A 12,739-nucleotide genomic window follows, 5' to 3' on the forward strand; every position below is an offset into this window, starting at 1 on the left:
TTTGGAAAGTATATTCTCTCTGTCTCTCCCTCTCTCCTTCCCTCTCCAGGCAAGCCACCTGAGCAAAGTCCAGGGAATTTGCATAACATATTTAAGACAGACAGCTAGACAGTGACAAGCTCAGGATTAGAAGCAAGACTTTTAAATTTGAAGCCTTTGCATTTCCAGAGTCTTTGTTAAAGGACATACAGTTAAAAGGTCTTGCTTAGTGTGGTATGGATTTGCAATATGGTAGTAGAATTTTTGACAACATGTACCACAGGGTAAGTTTGATAGTCTCATGAATAGAAATAATATAAGGAACAGGGTGAAGATTCAAAATGGCAGATATGGGAAGCCTTTCTTTTGTTCGAAACTTCTTGGTTCTTTTGCCTTCCATTCTTCTATTTCAAACCACCATGAAATTCCTAGAGCAACTGGGTAAGCGGCAATAACGTTTATCACATAAACATAACTGCAGAAGTATCAAGTTCATAGTGTTCTGGAGTCCTTTTTACCTGTATTTGAAGCTGGTATCGTGGGTGAGCAGTTTTCCTTGTGACATGTTCCCATTGTTTCAGCTATATTCATAGTAGAAATGTCATTACTTCCTCCTGAGAACAAAGTAAAATACGGTACAGAGAAAAACATGCAAATAAAAGAAATGAACAAATAAGTACAAAGGCATGTAAATAAAAGGCACTACTACTCTGACTTAGCTGTGTTCCTAAACTCTTAGTTTGAAAACTGAAGAGTTTTGCCACTGATGCAATTTTATAAACAGAGAATAGGTTCATGATTCAATCTGCTTTTATACCTTTAAAAAATTTGGTTTTACTTATTGATGTTAGAGAGAGAAGAGGGGAGAGGTGGGGCGGGGGGTGAACATTGATTTGTTGTTCCATTTATTTATGTATTCATTGGTATTTCTTTTATGTGCCCTGACCGGAGACGGAACCCATAGCCTTGGCATATCAGGAGAACACTAACAAAGTGAACTATCTGGCCAGGGCACTTTATACTTTTTAAAGTGGCTGATAAAGTATAAATAATACTGCAGACATTTACCACCATGTATAACAATGTTTCCATGGCCAAAGGCGTTTAGGGTTCGGACTTGGAACATCAGGAATACATTTCTCCCAATGTCTCAGTCACGGGTGGGTCCCTATGGCTGCAGCAGAGATGGCAGGTGGGGGCGTTCTAACAGGGAACAGGGTATCAAATGTCTCAGGGAAGCAGGAATCTTCTGCCAGATCCCTGTTCAGGTTCTTTCTTTCCTTCCTTTGTCCCCAAGGATCCATCTGCCTGCTGGCTCACCAGTTATTTCCTTGGCACAGAAGGGAATAGAAAATAGTAACCTTTCTATGTGAAAAAGTTTTATAGAAATATTTTTTGTTGTTAGTAACAAATACAAAGTGAAGAGGTTCCTTCCTCTCAAACCTATCTTTTTCACACTGATCCATTAAGTCCACAAGACAGAGTGAGGGAGGAAGTTCGTTTTCACATACAAGAGCTAAAGAAATAGTCAAGTGATTTTCCAAGCAACACCACAACCAGGTTACCCTGATTCTTGGCTAACTTGAGGGTGGCAGTGGTAAATGGGAGCTGGAGTTAGGACAGGTGGTGAGGAGGTGGCCTAGGCTGATGGTTGCCTGACAGAACTGGACTACACTGGAGGAAGGGAAGCCACACATCTGACCTCCATTTGTCCCTGCCTGCTGACTGGGCAAGATTGGGGGACAGGGTAGCGTAGATTTCAGGGTGGTCAGAGAGGAAGAGAGGTGGGGTGTCTGAGTGTGCTTACCAAATATTTACTGACTCCATGCTAGGCTCTGAGGGCCTGGAGTCAAGACCTTAGAGAACCAGGAACCAATCAGGAAACACAGAGTGGTACCGACAATTTTTATTGAATGGAGGAAGTGAAGGACAGATAAAGTAATGTCGTGCATTAGGAGAGGGAGAAGTAAATTCTAGAACAAAAAAAAAGAAGAACAAAGTTTTTTGGAGAAGAATCCATCTAAAGGAGACATGGGATTTACACACAGGGAGAGGAGGTAGGGGAAAAGGGACAACTCCAGGTGCAATTTGTGTGGCAGAAGGCACACAGACCCACAAAGGCACAGACAGGACAGCAGTGTGACCTGAGCTTCCAAGCTCATGATTTTAAACCAAGCATTTATAACAACACCAACTTCCTTTATAAATAACACAATTTAAAATATTTACTACTAGATTCAGTAAACAATAACCACTGGACACATTTGAATTCAGGAATCATGATGCTTTGGCCTCAGACTCACCCTGCGCTAAGTAACTCAATGTGATCCTGCCTCATAAACAACTAAAACTTGAAGAATTTTGAGAACGTGTAGTTAATGATTCACAGATAGTTTAGTAATAGGGAGTTTGGGGGTATTTATGTAATATATGAGCTTTTCCTCCAATCATCTACACCTGTAAAACTCTGGGAAAAAAACCTAACATTTAAAGAACAAGAAATGCAGTAACACAAAATATTTCATGTTCCTGAGAATAAAGACTAACACTTAGGTATGAAATTCAGTCTCAAGTTTAGTAACTTTCAGTCTATACATGTGACCTTTCTGTTTTGTGCTTTGATCACTTAGACTTAATAAAAGATTTAAATGTCATTTAATTATCCCATATTCGAAGAAAGATACTACCAAATATCATTAGTTTAATAATTAAGAAATGTTTGTTAAAGGCAAAAAGAACACGGTGCAGAAGGCACTACTAATTAAAGCGTACGTGTAAACTTAATGGCTCGAGGAGAGAGTGAATTTTGTGGTTTCCATTCCCTACAACCCATGGGCAGCAGAGTCACCCGCAGAAAGTAACAGCGGAGTGCGGAACTATGATTTCCACTCGGTAAAGTAGGAGAGGAGGGAAAGAGTAATAATGAAATCTAACCAAAACAACAAAAGGTAGAAAAGGGATAAAAAGAAACTTTTAGGAAGCATAAGTAAAAATTCAAAATGAGATGGGAAGCATAAGCCCTCATACAACAACAATCACAGTGAGTGTAAACAGATAGTGTCTAATAGTTAGCCAACAAAAATAAATACTGTACAGATATTCTGATGGCCATGTACTGATGATTGAGCTCCTTAATGACAATATATTGAGTATTTTTTGTATACTTTGTCTTACTATATGATGGTTTCAAGTCAAGACATTTATGGTATTCAATTATTTAAGTATAATATGATGTACTGTGAGCACATATGTATAGAATAATGGTTGTAAATGATACTACATGTTCTTGGGAGAGAGGGAAGAAGGAAGAAAGCATCCCAAAGCTATTATCCTGCACTGAAGTTGTTGACTGTCTTCTGGAATATAGTCATCATTGAAACTTTCTTACTGAGACTGAGCTTAGATTCTGCTGCTTGTATGGGGATATTCCTACACACTGACAGCTAATATACAGCCTAAAAGTATTTCAGAGTCATGAGCTCTTAGTGAACCAGAACATGTTTTCAAAGGAATGAAAAGAAACATTTCCTCCCATTAGTGTTTATCTGTAATCCTCCTAACAAGCTACCTACAAATCATATCTGCTATCAGAGAAAGCTCATTTAGTGGTAATAGCAATACCTGTAATGGGAGTTCTGTTTTTCAGCCTATCCACTTCCATAGTAAAGTCATCCTTCAGAAAAAGGAACCCAATAATGGAAAACAGGTAGACAAGGATGAGAGCGAGGACTGCAGTTAGAATAATGGAGCGGCCATTCCGTGTGACACTTTTAATGACATTGAGCAGTGTCTCTTCTCTGTACACCAAATCAAAAAGCTACCAAAAACAAACAAACAAACAAACAAAAAAAAAGCAAAGGAGCAAAAGATGAATAAATATAAATATAAAGGTCATTACAAATTCAAATGCAAGTCATTTTAGTCTATCTGTGAAAAAAAAATAACAACCTAGATGACACCTTAAAAATGAACGAATATATATATTGCTGCCCAGTTGAAATGTATTAATAAGTTGTTTTTCAATAAAAAGAACTCTAACACAACATATAATGTACATGTAACCAATAAAATTTCAATTGTGTAAGAAATGATAATAGAATAGCTTCAAATTCGAATTTAGAAAAATTATAATGTTATACTTAACCAACTTAGCTACTTATTCCTTATTTTTAGTCTTACTGATATTCTTCAGTTGCTTCTGGAATATGTATAATGGCTAAAATGAGAATACTGAATTAGGTTCATTTAAGTGATGAATAATTGACAGGCTCATTAAATGTATTATTTAATCAAGTATTTAGAAGCAAAATTATGAGAATGATTTTATGAGTCTGTTGCAATAGAAAAGGTATGAAATTCAAAAATATTTGAGAAATGAAAACATCTTGGGGTGGCAGGGGAGAGCAATGGGAAAAAGGGGACGACTGTAATAGAACAGCAATAAAAAACAAGAATTTTAAAAAAGAAAAGAAAAAGAAAGCATCTTTCCTTAGTAAAGGGGTATAATAAGAGCAAAATGTATTACTTTAGTATATACTTTTGGAAACAGTAGTATAAACAAAAATATAATACACAATTTGCTAATTTACTTCCTCTAATGGGTTCTTCTCCATCATGTGTTCAGTAGCAGAAAAACCTATGCACTAGTCAAGAACCTAGGTGTGTGTTTGCTATCTGTGGTGAACACTAAAAACAATTTTATTTTTGCTATGTAAATAGCTGAAATTATACATTAGCAAGCATATGTTTTATTATCAAACACTGGTTTAAAGCAATAATTTAATATTCACTTTTAAAAGGCAAAAATGCCTGGAAATGAGGAGTATTTTTACAGTTGGAATAATTGAGGTTTGTCCTCTGCCATCTGTGAGCAGTGACTAGAATTTCTAACCTGGCTGAATCGATCAACCATGAGTGTAGTGTTACGCATCCTCTCAGAAACCCCACGGGCTTGTACTCCGTTTTTCTGTTTACGGAGGATTATATAGTTACTTTCCAATCTAATTGTAGCCTGGCAAATAATTGCTGTAAAGTTATTAGATTGTTTGCTCAACTTAGGAAACTGTTATTCATGATGGTAATATACAAAAAAATATATGTTTAGCTATTTTGCTATCCATCTTCTGGAGGGAGCAGCAAACTAGAAATAAAGGCAACATTCTTCAGTACAGACAAATTAACTACTGCAAATTCAACTTCCAAATTATCAATACACTGACTTATTTAAGCATGTAGTTGACATAAGGAGATTTTTCTTAACTTTAACTCACTAGTGGGTTAAAGAAAAGGTCTGGCAATGGGCTGTAGGCCACTTCTGGATAGTTTCTGAAAGTTTATAGCTTTCAGAAGCCCATGGGATGCTTGCAAAAATTGCCTATTCCTGAGCCCCATTCCATCCTCATGGAATCCAAATCTTGAGAAAGCAGAAGGTGTTGACATTGGTCAGGATGATGGTTCTTTCTGTCTATTCCTAAAAGGAAAATCTAGAGTGTGGTTTTAAATAATTTGAATAAAGGATTGACATGTATGGACAAACCCAGGAATGCATAGTCATATAATTTTTAGATATAAAAATATTTTTAAGATATGTTTAAATTCCATTTTATTATGGCCATTACAATTTCCTTCTAGTACTCTAAACATCATATGGACTATCTCCTTTCCATAACCAACCTAATGAAAACAAATTACCATCACTATTTTAAGATTAAAAAATAAAAGACAAGAGTATTGTAAGATTAAAAAATAAAAGACAAGAGGAAAGTAAAACTAAAAAATAAGGCTAAGTAACATAAATTACAGTAACATTACTATTAATAACTCATAATCATTCAAATACACATTTATTTTGCCAAATACCTTTACTTTTTACATACATCATTTCATACGATCTTTTCCATGGATTTTGATAATACTAGTCTCGCATTTCATCCCTATTTGCATTCTGTCTGCAAACACAAGCCAGGCAGAATCTGTATCCTTTACAGTTCCAGGAAAAGAGAGCAGCCTGAATAAGGGCCCCAGTTACACAGATGACTTGGACCTGAATTAAAATCCTGGCGCTCCCTCTCCATTTTATAGACAAGGAGGTGGAAGCACATACCACAGTCAGGTTAAAGTGCTGGGTATAATAGGTCTTTATACAGAGTGAGGCACAGTGGTGAGTATGAGAAACATAGAGTTTATTCTTGTATTATTTGTTATTAATTATTGTATTATTTTCCATACAAACAACTATAAATCTAATTTTTCCCAACTCTGTATGTCACAGGCAGATTTTAAAAAATTAAATTTTGGGGGTGAATCAGAACAGAGAGGGAATTCATTTGAATCCCTTAAACAGAAAAAAAAGTTTCCTTTTGATTGGTGAATAATTAATTAATTGCCTGGAAGATAATTTTAAATCTAAACATATGGAACAAATCCACTCCTCACTGTGGCTCTTTCAAGTGCTTATGAGTAAATGAAAACGAGCTTTTTTTTCACTCTTCCTGCATGGGTGTGCTGGATAACAGAACAGGGAAGCAGGAGGCAAGCAAATTGGGTCAGCATAATGTTTTTAGATCTTCAGTTTGTCTTCAGGAATTATTTTACTGGGTAGTACTCCCAACTTCATGTCAACTCTGGGCTGGAGAGATAAATAAATTGCTCCTATGCATGGGGCTAACCTGGTAATACCTTAAGTTTCAAATATTTTATACTAATATTGATCCTTCTCCTGGCTTATGGGCATAACACATACAGGAAGAAAAACTGATAGCCAGCAAAAACAAACAAATAAACAGAAAACACCACACACACCAAAAACCTGTGGAAGAAATCTGAAAATCCATTTAATGAATTAAACATACATAGATAGGCTTAACAACAATGACATTAAATCTGAAAGGATAAGATTTTACTTAAAACAACTCATTCTCTTTTTGCTGGGTTGGCAGTTTCCCCCCTCATTTTACTTATATTCCATTCTAAAAAGACATATAATATTTGGCACTGTAAACAGAATGTAATGATTCCAGTACAAAGAAAATATATACCCATTTTTTTTTCTCCCACACTCTGTTGGAGAATCTCTAAATGTAAAGAGAAGTATGATTTGGCTGTAACCAAAAGCAGCCTATTCTATGAAACCTGGGTCAAGAGGTGGGGTCACTGGTCCTTCTCAGAGAGGAAATAAAGAATTCCACTGCCTATGTAGTTTCTCAGAGAAAAAGACTAAAAATAATAACAATTCATGCTTTGCCTAGGAAATTCTAAAAATATCATAATTTGTCCTAAATGTCAGGCCCTGCTTTAAAAAAAAAAAAAAATCAAAGGAAGAAGCATAAGAAGCAGCATTGTGCATTTTTTCAGCAGTGATTGTCCACACAGAGATGTACTCACCAGGAAGCTGTAGAAGAATTCATGGACAAAGAGGCCCAGCATGCAAACGAGGACATATGCTACATGGTAGAGAAAGGCCATATCCAGAATGACCGCTCGGTACCCGCGGGTGAACGTGCCACGATTCCCGACAAAACTCACCAGAAATACTATTTTATTACAGAGCTGCAGGGAGGAAAACATTAGTTTTTACTCTCTTAAACAGGTCATTGACAAAAGCTATTATTCACAGGTCTAGGTCATTGACAAAAGCTATTATTCACAGGTCTGTGGTTTTCTTTCATGATTTTTCCTTTTGTAATTTTCGGGACTGCTTACAAATCTGCATGTAAACATAAAACCAGCAGAATTTGTATCCTTTGCAGTTTCAGGAAAGGAAAGGAGGCTGAATAAGGACCCCAGTTACGTAGGTAACATGGACCTGAATTAAAATCTTGATGCTCCCAGTACCGCTGCTATGACCTGAGCCATGCAAATGTAGGCCTTCACTGTTTCCTCTGAAAATGCGAATGAAGGAATCTCCAACTCATAGCACTGTGCAGAGGATTAGATAATTCATAAAGCATATGGAGCACTTAATACAATGACTCTTTAAATAGTACTTACCATATTTTCCACACTGAAAGTAACCTATATGGTATTTTTATTATACTAGAAATGTAACAGAAAAATGTCATCAGAAAATATCCAGAGATCTGTCCTTGATTAATTTTTTTATCCTGGACTTTCTCTGTGGAGTATTATTTTAAACAAATAGCCCTTAAAATTATTTTCATATTCAACTTACTTTAAATACATAAAAGTTATAAATATACCTATACACCTATGTTAAAATAAGCATAATGTGTGCATATATTTTACAAGCTCTATGTGTCATAAATTCATATAACATTTTGGAGTGTTTATTCTGATTGGTATGTAAAGTATTTATATTAAAACTATATTTAATTTTGCCATTTGTGGCATAATCTTAGGATACAGAAATTTATACTGAGAGTCTTTGGCAATAACAGTGATCTGTTAGATTATTTCCAAAGAACACAGTTATCATATAACTTAGTAGGATCTACTTGGTTCTAGAATCACTGCATTATTTTATAAACTGAAGAGCCAGTTTTGCCTCTTTGTCATCAGAAAAGAAGTATAGATTTCAAAGTTTCAGTATTTTTCTCCCAAATTGTTTCCTGAGTTCTTTAAGTTAACTAATGGCACCATATTTGTCTTTATAAGTCCAAACCTAACTTTGGAAAAAAAGGTTGCTCTTTACAACATTATTTTTTTCAATATATATAAAAGAAATTGCCTTATGGAATAATTTTAAATAACATAAGAAGGAGCAAATACTTTGAGGCAAAAGTGAAGTATGTGAGGTTGGAAAAATCCTCTTCTTCAACTTTATGAAGTCTAAGTCAATATAAATAAAATGAGAAATGTTGTGAAGATAGCCAAACCAAATCAACAACATAGCAACTAAAAAGTTCAAACATTTTCTAAATTTCCTCCCAGCTAATTAACTATCCTCTCAATATTCAATGTCATCAATTCCTTCATTATCTTGTTAACAATGTGAATAATGTGAAACAGAAATTCTTTCTTCACTATGTAGTGATTCATTATCACATCTCTATAGATCATTATGGAGTATAGCTACAGTGGAATAGATGTCTTTACATTTATCAGTCAAGAAGTCATTATTTTAAAACCTCAGAAACTCTGTAAAAGCTGCTGATATAAATGTAGTATTTCATAAACATTATGAAAATGTTAAAAAGAAGAATGTCTGGGTTAAGTAATAATATTCAGTGTTTTACTCTCTGTCAATTGTTTTGAATGAATAGTGTTTAGGTTTAAACTACCTTGATAACTCACTGTAGTTCATCAATATAAAAGAGAAATAAGAAGTTCTATAAAATATAAAATTAAAATTGGAATTGTGACTTTTCAGAAGGATAAATGATACGCTTAAAACAAATTATTTAATTTTGTTTCCTGAACTCTACTTTACTAAACTGAATCATAAAATATTAGGCAGGTAAACTATTTATTATAAGCCCTTTACACTGAAGAAAAATAATGCATTGAATTCAAATACTCAAAAAAGTAATACATTTCAGTTCCCAAATACAGTAACACAAAAGCAAGGACACATTTCTGCCTAAAAGGACCTGTTACTTTTGCATAAAAAATAAACATTTGCCTTATATGTTTTCAGAGTAATTTTTTTACTCTGGCTAGATCTTGGTGGATATGTCTAGTCTCTCGAATAAGCCTTAAACAGAAGTGGAGTTGCAGCTGGCAGTAGCATCCACGGATTTCTGTTGAGATCAGAAATGCAGAAGCTGTTGACCTTTTGTTTTGAAGTGCTCATACCAAAGAGAAATAAATGCAGGAATAAATGATTGGGCTGGAAAGAAGCTGAACTCTTAGGTTTATGGCCAAATCCTAAGGCAAAATTTTCATGTAGTCAAAATCACCCTGGAAATCTTAAATTTCCAACAAAACAGTACAGTAAACAGGGGTCGTGCGATCTGTAGTATCTCTTACTAAATGTGACACATGCTAGCTTTACCCCAGCAATGGAGCAGTTTTCTGTTTCTGCAACTAATATCAGAAGCAGTTAGGAACACTCAGTGAGCATATTATATGAGAAAGTGTGTGTGTGTGTGTGTGTGTGTGTGTGTGTGTGTGTGTGGTGTGCGTGCGCACGCATGTGTGTGCACATTAGAGAGAAGAGGATATGAAAATCTTGATTCAGAACATATTAATGAATTTTAGATCAACACATGATAGGACTCAACCTTACAGATTAGCAGTATCATAAGCCCTCCCAGGAAACTATCTACAGGTAAGAAACTGAGGGCATGATAGTATTAAATTTGAACATCAGGGCATATCAATAGGCAGCTATTTGCTAAACTTCATATGCTGTACCTCTCTGCAAAATTGTGAAACCAAGTCCAAGAATAGGGAAACATTTTCACATTACAAAAAATTGTGAGAAAGGAAACTGATTTATAAATGCCATTAAATAAATTACACATTTCCAGGCACTCCTAGAGAGAAAAAAACACTATTGATAATAACTGTTTAGAAGATATCAAACGATCTTTCACAGGTATTTAGTGCATTATTATTTATTATTAGTATGCACCTCTCTGTTCATTGCAGTGTTATTTACAATAGCCAAGATTTGGAGGCAGCCCAAATGGCCAACAGCAGATAAGTGGATAAAAAAGCCCTGGTACATTTATACAATGGAATATTACTCAGCCATAAAACAGAAGAAAATTTTACTGTTTGTGACAGCATGGATGGACCTGGAGAACATTATGCTAAGTGAAATAAGCCAGTCAGAGAAAGACAAATAGCATATGATTTCATTCACATGTGGAACATAATGAACAAACTGAACTAACAAGCAAAATAGAGACAGACTCATAGATAGAGAGCAGGTTGACAGCTTAGGATGGGGTGGAGGAACTGAGCAAACAAGGGGAAAAAAAGAGAAAGAACTCATGGACAGAGACAACAGGGCCAGGTAGAGGTGGAAAACAGTGTAGAAGGATAAACGGCGATGGAAAAAAATACATATCTAAAAACAGAAACAACACAAATTAATAGAAGAGTTAAACACATTATATAACATCCATAAAACTGGAAATATTATCTTATTAAAATGAGATTTACAAATGATTTTAATGGTATGAAAAAATTAAGTCATCACAAATTTATAAAATGTGTTTATATTTGCCAAAATAATGTTAATTTCTATTACCAATGACTAAAAGTGTAATGTAAAGTGTGGGAAGAAAACTGTATTGGGTTATAAGATATCCTTCATAACAGAGAAAAACGTTTGAATCTTTTGAAAGATCTCAAATACTGAGATGACTCCTGTGACAAGATAAAGAAACTAGTTGCAATTTAAATAAAACTTCAATTTTTAGAAACAAGTAAAGATGATACAAATGAAATACAGTAATAAATAGAAACTGATAATGCTCAGAATATAGACTGAGGTTCTTTCCTCCCACTTGATTCCTTTTCCAAAAAAAATGGAACTTTCTGCACTTTTTTCAACACTATGGAAGATGCTGAGTCTAGAAACAACTCTCTGTGAACCAAATTACAAACACTTTTATGATCATGATAACGTTTTACAATTAAATTGAACTTCGCACGTTAGGTACTTGACAATAAAGTCTAAGGTCTAGACTTTACGGCTATATCACTACCACTGTTCTTGTTTTCATCTTCACACTAATCTCAACTGATCTCAGCAACACAGTGAGGATGGAATAGGCTCTTTTTTTCATTTAAAAATTTTTAATTGAATTTATTGGGGTGACATTGGTTCTAATGTCTTCATTTCACTGATTTGAAGAATGTAATTCAGAGGCTTATTGATTTGTCTAAGGTCTAGAATTGTGATCTCAGCAAGGTTTATTGTCAAGTGGATACTTTCTTCCGTTTTTCCTGTTTCTGATACCAATCATGTTAGCACTTAAAGTTTTTCACCTGCTACACAATGCAAACTTTTAAGTGTAAATTAAGTTAATAAATATATAAAACCTAAGGTATGAAGCATAATTGATTGGTGTTTTCATTTACTTTTTTCCCCCGCTCCCTGGGAAATGAGCAACTATAGGTAATCTTATAATGAACTTATGTTAAATATTGAGGTAACTAATTATTTGCTAAAATATTTTTATTAATCTGCACAATATCAAAACTATAAAAAAAACTCCTTTATAAATATCTACAATATAAAATTATTATTCTATTAAATTTGTCCCAAGTCTAAGTTATTTCCCTTAGTTAAAAAGCCCTGGCCTGGCAGATCATTGTATCACTTGGAGACTGTGTACATAAAAATGTTGTGAAGGCTATGAGATCACCTACAGATTCATACAGTTAATAAAAAATATATATCTCCATGCACACTCCTCCTCACCAAGAAATTCGAGTATAAAACTTGTCCCTAATATGAATAGACAATTCCAGGCAGAAGTTATGTTTTTATTCTGTCCCCTGAGGGAAAAAAGAAAAAGATTCCAAATGTTTTTGGTTTCCCCAGTAGACATTACATTGTTTTTCCTTATCTCTTGATATACTATTCTGGAAGCTTCTGGATGGCAAGAACCTCATCCTCTACCTCTTGGCATTTTCAGTATTTATTATATAACAGAGGCCCAATAAATGTTTGTTAGTTTTGACCCAACTCTATTTAGCTATTATTTCACTTCATAAAACTTGATATTTTCTCACTTGGACCAATGTCTTACTGAGGACCAGTTACTGGCTTATAAATATTGTTTGATTCCTCAAATAATTTGGTTCAATATTCAATGTATTTTTAAAGAAAAAAGTAGTAAGC

General features: G+C 34.6%; 1 protein-coding gene across 1 annotated transcript in view; it reads right to left on the reverse strand.

Moving 5' to 3' along the window:
- The window catches only part of ITPR2 (inositol 1,4,5-trisphosphate receptor type 2), a 438,944-nt gene that overhangs the window by 60,249 nt on the left and 365,956 nt on the right, over positions 1 to 12,739 (reverse strand). The window contains exons 50-52 of the mRNA XM_090272941.1: positions 7,363 to 7,527; positions 3,601 to 3,796; positions 498 to 593 (exon numbers count right to left, since the gene is read on the reverse strand). Of these exons, the coding sequence (XP_090129067.1) occupies positions 498 to 593; positions 3,601 to 3,796; positions 7,363 to 7,527 (457 nt within the window). The remainder of the gene's footprint in view (positions 1 to 497; positions 594 to 3,600; positions 3,797 to 7,362; positions 7,528 to 12,739) is intronic.

This window comes from Furipterus horrens, unplaced genomic scaffold, assembly GCF_987537825.1.
Source record: "Furipterus horrens unplaced genomic scaffold, mFurHor1.1.pri manual_scaffold_4, whole genome shotgun sequence".
Classification (NCBI taxonomy): domain Eukaryota; kingdom Metazoa; phylum Chordata; class Mammalia; order Chiroptera; family Furipteridae; genus Furipterus; species Furipterus horrens.